This window comes from Alexandromys fortis, unplaced genomic scaffold, assembly GCF_014885135.2.
Source record: "Alexandromys fortis isolate MF-2015 unplaced genomic scaffold, M_Fortis_MF-2015_v1.1 scaffold_114, whole genome shotgun sequence".
Classification (NCBI taxonomy): domain Eukaryota; kingdom Metazoa; phylum Chordata; class Mammalia; order Rodentia; family Cricetidae; genus Alexandromys; species Alexandromys fortis.
Window position 1 is genome coordinate 2,989,588 of NW_026068046.1, and position 20,917 is coordinate 3,010,504.

At 37.0% G+C, this 20,917-nt stretch overlaps 1 protein-coding gene across 3 annotated transcripts in view; it reads right to left on the reverse strand.

The window, feature by feature from the left end:
- Nucleotides 1-20,917, reverse strand: part of Tenm1 (teneurin transmembrane protein 1) — a 570,621-nt gene that overhangs the window by 99,270 nt on the left and 450,434 nt on the right. For all 3 annotated transcript variants that reach the window (XM_050118835.1, XM_050118834.1, XM_050118833.1), the window contains exons 19-20: nt 13,120-13,263; nt 6,872-7,121 (exon numbers count right to left, since the gene is read on the reverse strand). In XM_050118835.1, the coding sequence (XP_049974792.1) occupies nt 6,872-7,121; nt 13,120-13,263 (394 nt within the window). The remainder of the gene's footprint in view (nt 1-6,871; nt 7,122-13,119; nt 13,264-20,917) is intronic.

A 20,917-nucleotide genomic window follows, 5' to 3' on the forward strand; every position in this document is an offset into this window, starting at 1 on the left:
TCTGTTTCTTTGGCCCATCTCAAAAGGGTAGGTATTCTGTGAGTTGCCACAAAGGTCAACCAGTAAGGAAGCAGAGCTCTGATTAGAAACCTGGCCTCAGGCTTTTTGCCTTTTTCTTTGTCTCTTAGACATTGTTTTTGTGGTCCCTATAAGATGGTTCTTGGAGCTGAGTGGGCTCTAATCGCTGGAGCAAAGTCAATTCTTCTAAAGGAATCTAGTTGTGAAAACACTAGATGAATCTCATTAAAATATAATTTCATCCACAACGTTTTGTATGCTACAGCAAGACCCATTTGCGTGTCTACAAAGTCTTTTCAAATTCTTAGGTGATGGCATGGAGCAGGGAGGGAGATGGTTTGATTCTCTCGCAGTTGCTTCTGATCCTGCCAATAATGTCATTGTAAATTTGGAAGATGTCCCATCGTATGCAGAGCAGCTTCTCTCATTAACATCTCAGAGGGAGGAAGTGAAAATGATGGAATTTATTTCTAGTGTGTGACCTTGTTCTGTCTTAGAATTACTTTTAGTTAAGGATTTAGGATTGAACTACCACCAAAGTGAACCTGCTGTCTAGCTATCAACTGACAACATACTGAGCTGCCAATGTGTGAACTCTTCACAAGTGCCGAGGCCCATCCCTGGGCATTACTACCTGCTAACTGACACTCTCGAAGCTTGTTATGAGTTAAGAGGAGAAAAGAGTGGACTAACAACTCCTTTGAGAGCCAGAGGTATTCCTAATGAGAGGATCTGTGAATTAACCCTTGAATTTTTTTCTAGGACAAAGTTGATAAAAAAGAGTCATTTAAAAGAAAAGTATTGAGAGGTGATTTTTATGCCATAATTTACCTTTGTAAAATGTGCATTTCAGCAACTTCAAATGCATTCAGTTATGCAACCCTTATGATTAACAAAATCAAGAAGAAATCCTCTACCTATTTGATAATTATCATTTTTCCATTTATTCCTCCTCCTCTACTTTGTTCCAGGCAACCAAAAGTCTGGATTTTGTCTGTCTGGATTTGCCTATTCTGTACTTTCACATAAATATACTCATATTGGATTTGTACTTTTATGGCTGTCTTCTTTATTTTTGTTGTTGTTGTTGTTGTTTTGAAGATCTTTTCGTGTGGCTAAAGATGGGAAATAGGGACCATGCCAACCTTAGAGTAGCTGTTCATACTAGTGTCAGGGGAGAGTGGGTGTCTTGCTTAGTGACGGCTGCAACCCTCCATGCGGTCTTTACTGTGTTCTCAGTTTCTTTCCTTACCCCTGGCCAGAAGTAATAGACTTCTTTCCTTGTTCATCTTTTTGTGTTCTTCTCTTGATGGTTTTGAATTCACACTTGTTTGTGACAGACTTCTTTTTATTTATTTATTTTTTTTAATTTCTATTGATTCTTCGTGGTGTTCCCATCATGTATTCTGATCCCACTCATCTCCCTATCCCCCTCATGAATCCTCTGCCCTCGCAAAATCCTCCCTAAAACAAAACCGAATTTAAAAGAAAACCAAATGCCAAATATAATCAACAAACAAACAAAAAGTAGAAGCATCTCATCATGGAAGCTGTAGTTCACCCTTTAGTCCACACATCTTTACTTGCAAGTGTACATTGCCATGAGTCATTGGTCTAGCCTGAGGCCTCTGACTTCTGCTACACCACTGATGTTGGGCTCTCACCAGGACTCCTCTTGGAAATCCTGTTGCTGTCCTGTATGTGACTAACTTCTTAGAGCGTCCAACTCCCATGCTCTGGCTCTTTCCCTGACTATTATCAAAATTTGTCTTGTGTTTTACAAAGCCACTGCTAACACGTGAGTGGCAACTCGGGAGGGCATGGCCATCTATTTATCTACCGGCCATTTTTCTAATATTTGCAGTTCTAGTTCTGTGAACAAAATGATGGTTTGTGGCAATTTCTCAGATATTCATAGAATTCTTCAAAGCTAAGTTTCTGTTTGATCCTCTTTAAGACTTTCTGTAAGTCAGAACACCCCTTGGCACGTTAACTATTCCTAAATAGGTGCTATGCTTTACCAAGGCTCCTCCATTTCCAACCAATGACAGGAGTCAAGTCCTATAATTAATGAAAGAAATATTAACCAATCACTGGAAAAGAAATGGTAAAATCTCGAGAGAAATTGTCATGTCACGTTGACATTTGTTGAGCCCAAATTGCTCAAGGTACCAAGATATATTTTCTAGCCTCTTATTTTCTTTTCTCTTTCATTTTTAAGGGAAGGACAAAATAAATATCTTGAGAATAACTGAATTTTGAAAAAAATAGAAGCATGGTTTTTTTTTAATAAAGAACAAATCACTTCTAGTCATGCTTAATGGGTTTTCTAATAGAATTGTAAAATTAGAAGATGAGACGTGAGCAAGGGCATATTACATATTTGAATTCATACGAAGTACTTGGTAGGGTGTCTTCTATCTTTACTTATATAATTATCCTTATTAGTTTTAAAAAACCAAAAAGTGACCCAAGGCTAACCAAGATCAAAGGAGAAAAGAAGCAGTCATAATCGATGAGATCTAGCTGAACTTGAACATATTGGAGCTGAAGAAGGGAGCTCAGAAATCTGATAGCTGTTTTCATACTTGTGAACATCTTTCCAAAATAAGATGGATATCACTTCTGTGATTCTTCAGATGCTAGAATTTGTTATTAATAAAGAGACCTTTCATAAGGGCAGGTTTAAGTTAATCTTAAAGAAGATTTTTTTTCTTTCTTCTCTCTCTTTCATAAATAAATCTAAAGATGCAGCAAGATTTTGAGAGATATTTAACTTTCTGGCTTTTAAAAACAATCAGACAAATTATAAATTACAAAGTGTCAGGCATGTACTGCACACACTATCTTCATGGATTCTTCTAATAAACATTAAACTCACATATCTCTGATATCACTTTTATACTACTAAAATATGCACATATATTTTTATGTACATATATGTACTTATGTATGTGTACATCTTAACCTCACAAGCAAACCCACAGGGAAATCAAGACTCAAACTGTCTTAGAAATGAGTATATCTTTAAAGGTCTTCAGAAAATGGAGTTTTGAAACATTTGTAGTACAAAAGCTTATAAACTTCACTTCTTTATTATCCTACTTGAGACTCTTCCTGGAAGAAAGCAATAAGAACCATACTTGTAGACAAAAGCTACAGGAAACTGGGAAGGGATACTATAGACTTAAATAACAAGAAATGATGTTTCTCTTGGCAAATGTGTAACAACAACAACAACATCATTGATTTTTCGCTTCTGGTTTTGTTTAGCCAATAAGGAATGGTCAGGTCAGGGTTGAGGATGACTGGCAACCAATTAAATGAAAGGGTTATTGAGATCAGAGAAAAGAAATCTCAGATACAGATGGTTTGGATTGACTGGGGTAAGGTTGAAAGACTACCAGTCTTTGAATGTCTAAGTAGAATCTGAAATTGAAAAAGAGTCCATGCTGTCAAATATGGAATAAAATGATGGAAAGCAGGAAATACAGGATGTCTTCTACTTGGGACAAATTTTATGTCTTCACAGAATGTCATCAAACACTGAGCCAAGAGTGATCCATATGTGATTCTCTGTATGAGACATATAATTGTATGTTTGAAGTATAAGGTTGGATTCAATATTACAGAAAAGGAGGTAGAGGACAGAGTACAATATATAATGTGTAATCAAAGAGTTAAAATTTAGGAGGGTTCTTTGACCTTTTCTGTAATAACTCATTTACAGCATTGTTGCTTCACTCAGTTTTGAATATAACAAACAAGATGATAATATCAGACCTGTGTTTTCAATAAAACAAATTACTTAATAAGGTACAATAACTGAATTAATTGATCTTAACAACAACAAAAAACTGCACAATGTAAACTTTCTATTTAAACACAGTAGAATTCAATAAGTATTTTGGTTGTAAAGATATATAGACCTTATTAAATAAACTTATTTCTTCCCAGAAAGTTTATATCTGGGAAAGTTATATCAAATATATAAATCCTTCAATTATATACAAAGGATTATATATATTATATATAATATATATAGGTTACTGATCAGTATAGATTTTTTTAAGTGTTTGGTTATAGTCAAACATAGGGAATTTTTTCATATTGTATATTTAACTATCCTGTTTCTACAATGGCCAATCAGAGGAGTCTTAGAATTGAGAAGATCACAAAAATCTGTCTCTTTGAATTTAATTTAAAAGAGCTATTAACCATGACTCTATGACATTGCTTCATTGCATAAATGGTTGCTGGCAGGCTGCTGGTAGCATGGAGGCTAAAGGAGGGAAAAACACGGGAAAATTTTGGTGCTGTATTCTTTCTCTGGAGAGAGACCTTAACTTGAAATAGATTCTCAGAAAAATCTAAGTCAGATAAAAACTGGTAAGAAACTCTGAAGGCTCATATCTCAGAGAAGCCCAATAGAGTGATAGGCTAAGTATGAAGGCCTGAGCGTGTGACTTCACATACGTGCATGCCTCTGTACTTGAAGATGTGTACTTGAAGATATAGGAGTGACGGAAGATCACAGACTTTGGACTGTACACTAAATGAGCAGAAATGAAGCATATTTTGTACCAGTAGAATCAACTTTGTAATTTGAGGTCATGCTATTTTAATTTATACTTAAAATGATTTTCTGTTGAAGGCCACAGGGTACTTTGTACTAAAATGTAAATTTGTGAATTGTTGAGAATCCTTAACTGTGAATTTCATCAATGAAAGACAATTGTTCCACCATAGGTAAATTTACACTCAAATTATAAAGGAAAGGATTGAATTGAGCAGGGGCTTCTTTCTCTTAGTATCTTTTTTTTTTTAAATAGACTTTAGTGCTTTTCCTTTGATGAGGAAGCCATGTAAGTATTACATATGTGGGCTTTTACAGGGTTAACAGGTTCAGTAACACCAGGTCTTTTCACTACCTGACAGCCCAAGTGTTGAACGAATTGCTCAGTGCTTCCGTTCATGTTTGGCATCATGTCGATAAAACACCCCTAGGATTATGAAAACAATGTAGGATGTTGTATAAATAGTTTTCAAATCCAGTTATGCAACTATCTTAGACTTCTTGCTGACTTTCTACTGATGCCTAAAGAGATATACTACTAGAAATGACAAATCTCCAGGAGGTCTGACATTGTGAGGCCCATGAATACCTGATTAGGGCAGGGCTCTATGAATTAGTGCCCCTCTAGACTTTTTGGATGTGCTTTGTCTTTACAAAGTCTTAACTTCACAGTCTATTTTTTATTAACCAAGGGATTTAGCAGCTTTCTTCCATATGACAGCATTTGCAATTATAATTAAGAAATGTATTAAAACTATAGTGAATTAATGTGGAACATGGATGGTGGCTTGGGACTACATTTCCCAAACTAGGTGTGAAAGAATAACTCAGTTTGAGAAAAGGGAGGCGGATTCCAAAGCAAGAATGAGAATGTGAAAACATTCGAGGAATACCCATGGAAAGTCAGACTTCCATTCCAGGGCAGTAAGGGCTGAATGAGGATGGTGCAGAGCATCTCAGGAGTCCTGAGTACACATCAGGGCTTTGTGATGTGCCGGCTCTGGCAGTCACTAATTTTGATGTCAATGAGGAGATGCCTGAAGCAAAAATTAATTATTGTATGGAATATTCAAAAGATGACATCAAAATCCTTTGGACTCTACAAATTTTAGTCTTAATTTTCAGAGTCATGTGTTATGGATAAATCTGCCATAACCAATTAGAAGGGAAGCCCTGCCAATTTCCTCAGGGATAAAGCAGCAGTTTTAATCCCTAATGGGATAGGAATGGATGCTTTCTTTTTTGTGAACTCCAGAAGACATATGTTTGTCTTATAGACACAGAAATGGAAGAAATAAGCTGGTTAAGCCATTGTTGATTTAGTTGTAATATTTAGGTAACTTCAGGATATAGCAGAGCAAAAAGGTATGAATTCTTCACAAAAGATATTAACATTCTTTGTACTTGCAAGAAAATACTTAGAACAGAGGAAGAAAATCTAAAGATGGATGCTTTAATCATCACTGAATTGCTCTTTCAAAGGTAGAAAGTGTCTTCTTCCTTCCTTGTGATGCCATGAGAAAACAGACTTCAATGTTCTTCTATATTAAATGACTTCAAAAGACTGAAAAGTCCTTTTAAATCTGGTGCTACTGCTACCCGCAACAATGGAACAGGTAGCTTTTAGTAGCTTGACAGCACTCAGTAACTTATGCTGGCACTTGGAAGTACTGAGATCCCTGTAACAGCCTTGCAGACAGGGGAGGCCTCACTGTCAGGGAAAGCAATACTTTTGAGCATTTCAAATCAGTGATTAAAGGTTCCTTTGACGAGTTGGAGTGGGCGGGAGACCATTACTCATAACCCTCCTTGTTTTGGAAATTATGATTTTTAATTTATATTTTTCATTGCTGAAAACAGTTTTTGAATTTTAATATTTTGGGGGTTTTTAATTGAAATAAAATTACATCACTTTCCCTCTGTCCATCCCTTCCGTGCTACCCTCCATGGAACCCCTTTTATATCTCTTCCCACTCTCAAGCTTACAGCCTCTTTCTTTTTGATTACTATTGTTGTATATACATACATGCATATATACATGCATATATGTACATATACATATGTGTACACACATATATACAGATACAACTTTGTGATTTGTGTATGTATGGTTTCAGGACTAACAGGACAACAAATAGGGGAGAAATTCCCCCATAGTAACTCATAAAAAGTATACTTTATGCTTTTCTTGGCAATAACTTGCCTCTTCACATGATCTTATTCTTGTTTCTTTTTTCTTTATCTGTCAAGTGAATACAGAGATGAGAAGAAACTTACCTTAATTCCAAAATGCTAACGGAATTTCCCGAAGGAAATATTCGCCTTACAAAATTGAAGTCACCAACATACACACTACCATCAGGGCCAGAAGCTAAAGCAACAGGAGCAAAGAGTTTGTTGTTGTGAGCTGGGCCATTACAGTTAGTGCAGGCTACACTCCTTTGGTGTCCATTACCCATTATGGTTGATATGACTGGGGGCTGCTGGGAAATGAACATATTTTCTCCATTTCCTTTATGTATGATTCCTATTCACAAGAAAAAAGAGAACAAAAATTAGAAAAGGATTTGCCACACAAACATCATGCCAAAAGTTAAGTTTTCTCATAGAGTTCAAAACAGAAGGGAGCTTTGACTTAATAGCAGAATCTGAGAGTGAATCGCGTTACTGTTCATTTGGTTCAAATTTATAGTCATAACCGATAGTGGTATAGTGATATAGCAGTTTGTCTAATTTTGTTTTTCTGTGAAGTGGGGAAATTCAAGGAGTCTCTTTAATACTGATTCCAAATTTAATAAAGTACTTGATAACTAACTTTTAATGGTTTCCGATTTACTCGGCTCTGTGGATTCTATGTGACTAGTTCTGCCTTTCTGATTGGCTCTCGTTATGCCTTGCACACATCTACCTCACTCCACTTTCTCCTTATGCAACTGGTGCAGTAACAGAGACGCCACATTGATGTTAATATTCACATTAGTAAAACACAGTCAGGATGGCAATGTACTTTTATGAAAAGGAAAGAAATCCTACTGCTACAATGTACCTCAAAGACACACTCAAGGGACTTGGATTTTCCTCTCTTTTAGACCATATCTCATGATCATCATTGCAAAAACTAAAGACATTGGCTTATGAAGATGCTTTCCATTCATTCTGTTTGGGCAATTACATTTATACATACAACTTTGACTCTCATCTCTTTTAGCTGAAACTTTCTTCTATTTGGAGTCCTTACCCAACATGCACTTTCTTACTAGACCTCTTTACCTGGATTCTCGGCAGCTACCCCAAGCTGAAAGAGGGTTGGGATTGAGCTCATTATATTTCCTGTATTTCCTACCAAACTCGTCCCTTCCTCTTTTGTTTAAACCCATCCCACGAATATTGTCTCTGTTATGTAGTTACCCAAATTGTAAATCTGGTTATCATGGTGATTCTTCATTTCATTTAATTCTCTAAGCCTTACTAATTCCCATTGAGAATGTCCTTTAAATGTAGTGAAAATTTCCCCATTCCTACTCTTACTGCCTTAGTTCAATTTTTCTGCTCTCCAGGCATACCCATTTCCGAACCATTGTTCACACCCTTGCTGAAAAGATTATTAAAACCGTAGAATATGTACATATCACTATAGAATAAAGAGTGCGTTCATTACTGAGAAAGCATACAGATTACTTGTAGGTTTGGCTTCTCTTATTACCCTTTTGTTTGTATTCCAATATCTGGTCATAAAAATTTTACATTTTTACACTCTTTCCTTCTGCTATGATTTTGTACGGCTTATTGCCTCTATCCTGAATGCCCTTTTTATTTTGTCTGTTTGAGGGGACTAACTTCAGAGCTCCATCCAGGCAGAATTAATCATGCTTTTCAGTGTGTGCTCATTTTCCATAGCTCTATTGTAACACTTACTACATTGTGTGGTACAGTTTTCCTCACTTCTCTATCTTCTCCATTGTAACATGAATGAACTCCTTGAAGGCACATCTTCTATCTTACTCCCTTCTGTATTTTTTTTAGTGCCAATCTCTATGGCCAAGTCTTTATAAGTGCTCAGTAAATGCTGAAAATAGGCTTTAAGTCTCTGGTAGTTTCCTATTCCGAATCTCAATGATTTTGCAAACCTGCTGTGCCAGGGGAGAAAATCCAAGGAACAAGCACTGCTGTGCTAAATGGCACAAGTCAGTCCAGAACGAGCCAGGGCAGGTAAAACATCCATGTTGTGAGAAGGCATGCCAATGTGTCAGACTGAAACAACTCCCAGGGAATGCATAAATACAACTATATTCTATGCCCTTCTTTTTCCCTCCCTTGTTTCTTGCTATCTATCTCCTTGCGCTATCTGTTATTCTCCTAAATCCTTCCTGAAACATCTTCCTCAGTTCTCTCCCAACTTTCAGCTCTACAAAAGAAACTATTGATCATTCTGAGATAGGAACATTGCTGGTAAAAATAAATAACAACATAAAATATGCATGCCAAGGCACCAATATATACTTATAAAGGTCCTTCCAGGAACTACACATTCCATCCATCATATGATCTTTGGATTTCAAATTTAAGAATGTTTATGCTCCCTCTCAGGGTGATTCCAGATAGCTTTTCAACACATGATTTGCAAGAGTAGCTATAAGTTTACACTCCAACAAACTGACCTTTTATTACAAGACTGTGAAATAACTTTAGGGCCACTACTTGCTGATTATACAGTTGGCAACTTTATTAGCCAGTAAGGACAATTCTTAGGATTTAGAGTAATTAATTCAATATGATTAATAAGGTTGAATTTCATTTCCCTCCCCAAACATTTAATTTTAGTGTATCAATACTACAATTTTAATGAAATGGGAGGAAGGGAAGGAAACTAGAATGACAGTCATACAACATCATTGAAAAGAAATAGCCTGATGATTGTTAGTCAAATATTCGACCAATGAGAGTATGATACATTCTTTAGTAATTGAGGAAACCACTGTTTAGCATGTCAGTACTTCAGCAATTCATGATAGGGTGTACTATTCAAAAATATTTCCAATTATTGGCTTGGAAATACCAGATTTGCTATTAACATCTATTTTCACAGGTAGATCTCCATTTTTTATATCAATATAATGGTATAGCTAACAACTGCCCTCCAAATGACATGTTATTACCAGGCGCCGGGCAATTTAAAAACTAAAGATGGCTATTCTAACCCATTCTTCTAAGCCTGCAATTCCACAGCTCCCCTTTTCGATTAGAAAGCCCAGTACTCTATCAAAAAAAGAAGAATGATTAAAGGAAATAAAACATAAGGCAATGTACTTTCTGATTACATCTCTACAATTGATGTCTTGCTTTCATGCAAGGTACCAAAGTGCCCATGTACTGAAATTACCATTTCTGTTTAAAGCTGAAGCAATCAAAACAAAAATGGGCAAACCCCTTTTGTATTGCCCTGGAAAAATAGATCATTTTGAAGGGTGTTTTTGTTGTTTTAAGAATCTGTTTAACCTTCTAGTCCACAGAGCCAGGCCATACCATCTAGCGACAATGATTTAACATCAATTCTTTCGCAAAAGGTTACTCTGAAAGTATTTTGTTTATGTTTCTGAAAATCTTGATCAATTATTGCTGCTTCTTTTCCAGTGTATTCTGCCATGCATGCTTGTTTTGTAACCGGACAACACACACTATTGATATGGAGGCCAACTTCTTCCTAAGGATTGGGTGTCTTGTTTATACTTAACAATGAAATCTCACTGGATGGGATTCCTTTTCTCCCCCATGTTTTCCCTTTCTCTGCTTCAATGCGAGAGCCAAGTTTGCACGGTAATAAGGTAAGCGCATTTTAAAACCGACTATTCCTATCTTTCTGCTACCTCGCTCAAAAGTTCTTCTGAAGCTTACAAAGAAGTTTAAAATAAAATTCCCTCTGGAAGCCAGTGGGTGGTGCTTTATGCTGATTTCAAAGAAGAAACCATTTTTCAGACTTATGACCAACAAGGGACGCAATACATATTTCTCTTTCTTACTACTTGACTGAGAGGTTATAAACACAAACTGGGAGATACGCCAGTGTGATCAATGGCAGTTTACTCCTCCCAGTAAAACCATGTGTTGACAAACTACTGGCCTATCTGGGAGGCTAAGGAAATTTGCTATTTCTGATAGATAGCCATGTACAATTAGTACCCTGGATTGTTCTAATATTTTTTAACTATTAGTTCCTAGGAAACACCAGAGGATGTTAGAAAAAATATACTAATCTCTGTAAGGAATAATAAAATAATACTTTAAAAATACTAAAAGGAATGAATATGAACTTGACAATCAACTTGTTGAAAACATGTATTTCTAGAGTTTTTATCACAGTGATAGCAGAAAGTGTGTGTGTACATCAGTTTGAATATTTAGAAAGCTTTTCCACAAGCAATAGTTAATTGTCAGGTAAATACAATTGTGGTACCTGAAATGACAAGCAGTCTGCACATAGTGCCTATTGGAAACTACCCACTGCATAATGATTTGGGAGTCAGAGCAAAACTGCGCCTAGAATGGCAGCAGACATCCAATCTAATTATAGGTGTCTTTTTAACCAGTGAGAGGAAATTGGAGGAAGATAGATTCTTGTTTCTAATCTACTATCTGTCTCAAATCAAAAAGGCTGGGTGCCTAAAGAGTTAGGCTTTTTCATGAGAGAAGTGGAATGGGGGAATTTGGAAAGACATTGTTTCTGCCTTAATCAGTCAGAAAAGACCATCTGACCCGAGGGGGGAAGAGCATTGCTTTTTAAATTGGCGTCCCCAACCCTGCTCCCTTGCATTTATCAGTCCTGCTTTTAAAATTGCCTTTGCGGGTGGGGTTTTGACCTCAGAATCACCCTAAGACAGGCGTTTGTATTCAAGGTCAAACTGAAAGGCATCAGTGGAGCTGGTTTTGAATCTATTTCTTGGCAAGTGGGATGAGTTCTTGGTGAGAAAGACAATGCCTCTACAAATAAGATGGTAAATATAAAAATGTCCCTTGGCAGATGAGAAGCTATCCAAAATAGTAAGGTTTCTTTTCCCGAATAAAATGATCAGAAAGGTAGAAACAGAAAGCAGACTTAGTGAGGCTTCTGGTAATGCAAGAAGTTTTTCTGTTGGGATAAAATACCCTGAATGCAGCTTTTGGTGATCGTAGGACAAGTACAAATTTTCTAAGCATCATTTAAGTGTGCACTTCAAATGGGTAAGTTTTATGGTGTCGAAATTATACTTCAATAAAGCAGTTCAAAATTCTCAGAAGTAACTTCATACCTAATTACCTAAAAAGTAATTATGGGTGAATTAGGGATGTAAGGAATGTGTGGTTCCTAAAGCCAGCTTCCTGAATAGCTCCCCTCTGCTTCAAAGTCTGTGTGAAGCAAATGATAAGAAGATACAAGGCTGGGAGCACACAGCTGGGGGCTGGTTCCATTGAGGTCATTTCCCACTTTGTGTTTAATGTCAATGACAGGCGTTTGAAAGAGACAATCTATATACGCCAATAAAAGTGAGTGGAAAAGAAACAGCTGCTTAAAATGTCAAACTCTTTCAAATCAAAACAAAAAAAAACCCTAATAATTTAATAAGTGGCATCTGCCCTTTTGCTTTTGTACTCTGAAAACTGTGACTCTCCTTTTGACAACTGAAAAAAATTGACATTTTACATCTGTGCTTGAAGCTTTACTGTTAAAGCAAACAAACAAACAATTTGAAATGGAACTTAGCATCTTCCTTCAAGAGGAAAGGGGATGTACATTGGTGACATACAGCAACGGATTTATTCTCCTATGTCTCACACTGGGGCTAAGATAGATTTTTGTCATTCTATTAGTAGAGCAAGTCTGGTTATTTTCACTAATCAAAATTTCCGTGTGGCTATTTTTCACTACATATACAAATAAAACAAGATCATGGGCATAATTGCAAAGTAGAGATCTTAGCTTCACAAAACAACTCAGATTTATTCCATAAATATAGGGTGGACAGAAGGGTGGCTGAACTAAAGTCACATTCATTTTTGTCTTCTGAAAATGCAACGTGAAGTGTATGAACTAGTCCAGGTTCTTAGAAACTACCTCTTTCGACAAAAAGACAATATGGTTTTTGTGGTGAAAAGTTCCAAGCAGTGGATGTTTATAGGGAATTGGGATGGAGATCCCAAGGACCAGTTTCTAAGCGGAGTGCAAAAGTAAGTGGAGGAGTTTGAATGAGTAGTAAAATCAGTAAACACAGGAGATACATGTGATCCTTTCTCATGCTTGATTTTCTTATTTACTTAAGGCTTCAATTACAAACTAAGAAGTGATAATGAGTGAGAGTGTTCTGATTCTGAGACACTAAAACAAATTCATCATCAAATTATAGTACCCATAAGCAGATGTATTAACTTGGACATGTCTAAGTGTCATCCTTGTAGGTGATTTCTTTCTTACATTTGACCAAATTTTCAACAACAAATGTGTACTAAACAGTATTAGGAAACTGGTATTAATACAAATTTTGAAAGTAGCTCACCACTTTGAGGATTAAAAATATGATGCTTATTCAAGGACCAGCCTCCTAGGTTCGATGCATCCATCTCAAAGCCCTGTAAAACAACTGTCCTTTGTTCCCAGAGAATAAAGTCAGGGCACATCTCATATTCATATCCCACAGACACTGCAAAGAAAGAGTTAATAGCGTATTAGAAAATTGTAAAATATTTACTTTGTATTCACACTGGTTGATAATTATGTGGTTATTGATTTGCTATTTTGATTTGGGGTGAAATTTAATAGCAAATGACTTTCACCTGGCATAGTTTGGAACTGTAGACAGAATGGCATTAGTTACTCCTAAATGTCCAGCCAGTGAATTCTGGNAGTTAGGTACCATATGCACATGAACATTCAACTTCATTCTGGGCTTCCTGATTAGATTCTGCCATGTAAATCTAAGGAGAGATGCTCTTTGAGAATTAAGCGCACATGGTGTAATTCCTCTCAGTACTTTTATAGGTGAAGTACAGGATAAAGCTTGTTTCTCACTTCTCTAGAGCATAAAATGCATTCAGGAAATGGACTTTGGAGTGCTGAACCACTTACGCAACACTTGAATCCATAAGAAACTAATAAAATTGATTTAGTCAATTCATATATTTTCTATACCAACAGCCTTTACTTTACTAAGAGGTGTGAATTTGCTTAGAGAGCCGAAACTGTAAATTATACGTTGTGTATATTATGTTTTTATTTCTGCATATAGAGTACCAATGGGACATCACCCAAGCATTTGGCTCCAACTCTTATGAAGCACAGATGTTGCGCATTAAACGTGGAACCATAGTATGCCTCTAAAATGGGAAGTTCAGAATGCGGTACCTTGGATGTCTCTGTCCTCCTGAAATATGTATAGCTCAAGCATACCAAATCATAGCCATTTTCTCAGTTGGTGAACCTGCTTACCTGTCGGAACCCCAAATTTCTGCCTTATGAATTTCAAAATGCTTTCTATCTTCGTAATGTTCTAAGCCTGAGAGAACTGACTTATTACACTGCACATCCCAAAGGTGCTTTTGCTTCTCTGGCAGCTTCAAAATAGACCCAGTTGGTCTGTCTTCTGATACTGCTTTCCAGTACCAGCCTCTACCAGATCTTTACATGTCCTTGGAGAGTTCAGTTCTTCCTTTGCTGTTTGGTTATGAAAACTGGCAGAGAAAACAGGTGCTTAAGCAATGGCAGCATAATGGGTCAAAAATAAAAAAGGAAAGCAAATTAGTTCTGATTACTGGCATTATTATTTGATCAGAAAAATAGTTAAGTTGATTTGCTTGTGTATGTGTATGTAAGAGTCCATATGCAGATAAGTCAAAAGATTGTGAGTATACTATTCTTTATAAGTGCTTGGACAATTTGAAGTTGTAGGCTACATTTCTTTTGGCTCCTCAACCCAACAAGGCTTAGGAGTAAGAAATCACAATAGTTCCTGCTGGGCACGACTTGAGATTAGAAGGGCCATACCGTTGACATTAAGTTTGCTGTTATCATCTTGAAACCCTTCACAGTTTTTAGAGAAGAGCATACGTATTTTCATTTTTGTTTCACTGGGCCTCACAAATTACATAATCAGTTTTGATGTCACCGCGTTCTATCAGCTATCTGCTGATTAAGACTCATGGGAACTTATTTTTTTTCTGGTATGCATACATGTTTGTGTATGTTTGCATATATGTGGAATCCAGAGAAGGTTGACATCTAGTGTGCCCGTTAAATTTTAACATCTAATCTATCTATCTATCTATCTATCTATCTATCTATCTATCTATCTATCTACATGTATGTATTTGTGCCTCTTCCAAATGTGCATGTGGAAGTTAGAGGACAACATCTGTGAGTCAGCTCCTCTTTCCACCATGCTGTTTCCAGTCAGCTAACTCAGGTCATCAGGCTTGTCTAGAAGCACCTTTAATAGCTGCGCCATCTTGCTAGCCCCACCCCTATTTTGATGATGGGAGCAGTCTATTGGTAAACTGAGCTCATCAGTTCAGCAAGACTGGCTGACTAGCTAGTCCAGGGATCCTCTTCTTTACGCCGTCTCAGTTCTAGGATTACAAATGCAAGGCATCGCACCTGGATTCTACATGGTTTGGGTGACAGAAGTCAGGCCTCCATGTCCTCTACCTACTGAGCAGTTCTCCGTTTCTGCAAACCCATTTGTAATTGTAGTCTCTACTAAACAACATTATCAAGAGAGAGCAGTAGGCAAGGACAATTACTAATCATACAATGAAAGTAATCTCTAAAGGGAAATTATTAGAGGGTTCTCTGTGTAGTGCTGCTATCTATGAAGATAGGTGCAAATAGGATCTCTGAGTTAAAAGGAACCTCAACGATCATCCCTGGTTGTACCTATCTCACTGATCAATGCTGTCTACAGTTTGCCTGCTATCTCATAAGAGCTCTTATACTGGTTAAAACAACTCAAAACAGCTGAGTTTAGATCAAGAGAAGAAAAACCTTTGACTTTCTTATCTGTTGGTAAGTAAGTTTGGGGTCTCGGGCAAATTCTTCTTCATCTCCAAGTTGGAAGAAGGGCATTAAAATGGGTCCTTCTTATGCTATTATGGGTTATGAAGTATTTACTTGTGAATCTTGTGAACAATATCATGGATATTCTTTCTGGAAAGTGAAAATGTGCACAGAATTTTGTATACCAATCTAGGTGGTAGTTGTCTTAATATTCAAATAATAATTCTGGACTTAGGACACATATATTTAAGAATCCTTTTCACTTCCCCTTTATCATTTCCACTATGTGATTCTAAATTGCACTTCCTTTACATGATACTTACAAGTTTAGGATCAACGTAACAAGCCAAATAGTGCAATGTGTCTCATGTTGGAAGATCAGATGATTAGAGAACACATTAAAGAACATGTTGGTGTATAGAAGGACACGATTTCTGCTTCTATTGCCAATGTTTAAAAGTCTCGATTAATAAATAATCACAACAATAATGATCACCAGTTTCTTTAAAGTCATCATCTCTTTCCTCACAGTATGTCTGGCAATTATGGGATCTGCCTTCTGTACATTGGAAGCCTGGTAAGCACCTCTAGAATCCCTTCTCCGGAAGGTGATTGTGTAGTTTCGCAAATAAGTAATGTGCCTTGGTGACCTCTGATGATGGTGCAGAGCCTGTTTTTTCCCTCTCAGTAACAGTTAAAGATCATCCTAACTCGGCAGCAGGAAACGCTTACATAAAGCATCAATTAAACAGTTCTCGATGCAACGGTAATGAGACACACATACTCTTTTCACCGCCTTCTATCTGCTCTCTGAATTGCTCTCCAGTCTGCAACAAAAAAGTGCATTGGCTGCAAACCCCACAATTATATTACTTTTTTCTCCCCAGTCACAGCAAATAGCAACAAGGCAAGCACTTAATAAGTTCCCTCTAATTTTTATTAGATTTACTTTCTCCTGAGAAAGCTCTATGAGCTAATAAAGTTATAATTTATACTTAAGACTTGTCCAAAATTCCAACTGACTTTAATGAGAATGGCTGTGTGTTGGTGTGTGTGTGTGTGTGTGTGTGTGTGTGTGTGCGCAGATCCTTGCTCAGAGTAACAAGGCGAGGTTCCTTTCTCGCACAGCCCTCTTAGCTTAATCCTGAAACTTACAATTGGCTTCTGAGAATGGAAAGTTTCTCTCTATGATGCTTAACTGCTCTTCAAATGCAAGAGGACTAGCAAATGCAATAGCAGCACAATCTTCAGCTTCTCGTGGAAGCAGACCGCAATGCACTAAAGCCCCAGTGTTTTGTATAATTAAATATAGAAAAAGTGGTTTATATTGGATCCAGTGCTAAAAATGCTAAGCCTTGACATAACATTCTGCTCAGTACCATGACAGCTGCTGTGCTAAGTAAGCAGACTGGACCATGACCAGTTTCTGGTCTCTTCCCTATAGCATTGGATCATTAACACAGTATTGTATAAGTCACAGATTCAGCCTCTGGCACTCTGGAGTAGAGCTAGGAAAACTAGTATAATAAGAGAAAAAACTAATTCAACAGTATTTCAGAAGGGCTGTAGAAGTGGTTTAGACTGGCAGTGAGCAGGGAAAGGTAGGCAAAGGTCATGGGTTATACTTCACAGGATGTGGCCTAGGCCCCATGCTGCTGTAAAATTATTGGGAAGGCAATTGGAAAAGAGTCAATATGGAAAAAATGCATTCTTTGAGCCATGTGGCACCTTCCTTTGTGACACCCTTAACTCCATCTAGAGTTATGCCTTTCCATAGTCTGTGTCTCACATGTATGCAGAGATAGTAAGTGAATATTCGCTAAGCATGAGTCACTGGTTGTTCTGTGCACATACTACTTTTCGCAGAGAGCTGTGTTTTCTGATCATAGGTGCACACCTCTGACTTCATTGTTAGTCTTCTTGCAAATCTCCCACTGGAATATAAAGAAAACTGAATGCAAAAGACTAGCTTATTCTCTCTGAGACATTTGAAAAAACCCTCTTAATGTTTATTTTACTTATATGGGCAGCATTATTCACCACTTGTGGACTATAAGAAGGCTATGGGGCCACACTGTCTATGACATCTAGTTTTGTAAATATACCATTCATCTATAAGGGCTAGAGTAAGGGATTGACATTAAGTAGCCAAGGTAAAAATACAATGTAATGAAGCTGATATGTGAAATATGACAAGATGAAGCAAATGATTTTCAATACCTTCAGGCTAAGGCTTCAGAATTCATAATGCTTGCATTTATGAAAGTAATATATAATTAAAGGTGATATGATAGTGGAAAAATTTGTGTTACATTCATGAACTAAGCATAGATCTAGAAATAATTTGAAGACATTTAAAGAATAACAAGAAGTAAAAATCCTTTTCTTCAAAAAGAAGCCATTCAATAGAACAATAAATATTTTCCATTAAAACTATATTAATACAAATACAGAAAATGACAGAAAACAAAACACCCAAAGAATCAAATGAAAGCCATAACAACAGATCAACACTGTGTTGACAACATGCTACCTATTGTAAATAAGTGAGTGTTCTCAAAGTTGTATATTTTCCTATTCTCTAGTAATTTATTATAAAATAGCGTGACCTCAGAGGTTCCTTGATTTGACACGTTGCCTGATTGCCTAAAATGCTTTGTTTACCTGTAATTCTCAGTTTTTTAATACTGTTGGCATCAGATGGTAGGTTTTTATTGAGGGCCTTTTCAACATTTGTGGAAATAGTCATATCTTTTTCACCTTTAAGCTTCTAAGATAGTGAGTTTTAGCAATAGATTTCCCAGGGCTGAACCATCATGTGGTCCTAAATTAAATCCAACCTGATCATGATACATTATCCTTGCTCCAGTTACTGGATTTGACTTGGGAACTACTAATACTTTACTTAGGAAATGTACTCTACCCATTCACAAAAAGGGTTATGCAAGATAATATTAAAAGATATGTATTTGGACACGTAGAAAAAGGGCATTTAGGAGTGTGAGTAGCTATTCAACTGTTTCACACTAGGCTGCATACTAAAAAATAATTTTGTAATACTTTTTTTTTCTGGATAATTTCTTCAAGTCTAATTGCATGAAGACCAGAGAGATGTTCTGGGATTATATACAAATTTGTGAGTGCCTTTGCGTATTCCTCTTACTGTGGAGCGCTATCATTCCACTACACAGGCAAGGCTAAGGGGTCACTTCTGACTTTATTCACTTGTTTGTTCAATCATTCAAGAAACATGCAATATTTATTGAGTACCTCCTGCTTACAGGCACTGTATGGGGCACATGGGATACGAGGGTGAATAAAACAGAACAAAGCAGAATTCCTCTTGGCGCAGCTTATAGTCTAGTGAAACAAAAACTATGAAAGAAAAATTAATAGCTCACACAATTACTTACATACGTTTTGATAAATGTTACAAGAAGAAAATGTGGACTATTAGGAATGATTCCGATAAGGGAATTCATGTTAGATCGGGGAGACAAAGAGAAGAGGTTCACCTAATGAGGTTCCCCTCACTTGTGGGGGGCACAATCGAAGACCTCTTTCTGGATGTCTGAAATTGTGACTGGTATCACATCTATGGCGGTGCTTTCGTCTCTGTGCCCTGCAGCATTGGCACGCAGTAATCAGAGTTAATCTGTCTTTCCATGTGTCATGCTGTGGTGTCTCCTTTGCACAACTATTCTTGTGCTTTGGAGTCATTGAATAAACTAACCGTTAATTGAACACAAGTGCTCCAATGGCTTAGCAGTTGATTTGATAACTGACAATACTGTGTGACATTAATAGGCCATTAGTATATACACTATGGATATGCTGGACAAACAGAGAATGCTTTCCTTGCTTTTGAAATTATTATTGTCATGCAAGCATGCTGTGTGTGTGTGTGTGTGTGTGTGTGTGTGTGTGTATGCGTGAGTGCACGTGTGCATGTGCCATACCGAACCACATAGAGGTTGGAGGACAACTTTGCCTAGTCATCTCTCCCCTTTTACCTCTACATGAGTTCTAAGGATGGAGCCCAAGTCGTCAGACTTGCATGTCAAGCAGTTTACTAGCCGAGCCATCTCACTGCCCTAAATCATTCCTGTCTCGGCAAGATCGAATGGCGAGAGATATCATTATGCTGCTCGGAATGGCATGCAGTCTAAAACGGCATGGAGTATTTATTTCCAGAAATTTTCACTTAACATTTGCAGACTTCAGTTCACTGGGTAACTGAAACCAAGAAAAGTGAAACCACAGATAAGAGGAAAGGAGGGTACTGCATAGGATCACCTTGACTAACAAGGGCTTGTGCTTGCAAGCTGAAAATATTTGGAGTAAAAAATGCGTTTAATACACTTAACCTTGTGTACTTCAGAACTTAGCAAGACAGCTCACTATATAAGATCAGTTATTTACTCTTTTAATTCAGTGACTAACTGGGAACTACAGCTTTCTGCTGCTTCCCAGCAACACCAGGGCATGTGATAAGTACTGCATATCACTAGGCAGGGAAAACATCAAAATTCAAAGTATGGCTCGTACTAAATGCACATTGCTTTTATGCCACTGTAACATCATGACATAGAAAAATTGAAAGTTAACCTTGCATTAGTTTGGGGGGGGGGTGCTATCTATGTAGGGAAAACCATTTTAGGCAGAAAGAGTAACATGTGTTGAACACTTTGATACTTGGCACTTTTATGAAATTTAAAGAAGGTCAGATTGGTTGGAGTCACTTTTTTCCCAGTGCATCAAAAATAAAGAACCACAATTATTCTCAACCTCACCTAGTAGAAGGTAAAACAAAAGATTGCTAACCTTTATTTTTTAGACAATTTTGTTTGGGTAGGTGATTCAAGAGAGAGACTCACTTTGGAAATGGGCTTTTAAAAATGGGCTTGGGTAAAAGGGATGTAAAAGAAATACCCTTTTATTCTCAAAAGCACCTAGTTTTGATAAAGTATGTTCTCACCCAATTTTGAAGGACTATAGTTGTAATATCTTGAGATATGTTGGGAGAAAGGAGTTGAAGGCGAGAATAGTTGAAGATGCCGACTTGATCGGTAATTAGTATGTTTGGCTAAAACATGTTTTTTTTTTCCTGTCTCTAGATTTTGTTATCCTACAAATGACTTTCAAACTTTTATTCCTGAATGTCACATGAAAGAGTTTGTTGACTTTGACCCACAATATATATACACATATGGTAACACACACACACAAACACACACATGCAAAGACTGAAATGAAGTGTTCCTATGAATCATATTTTGATACTTTCTATTGTGTTCTTGTCACTT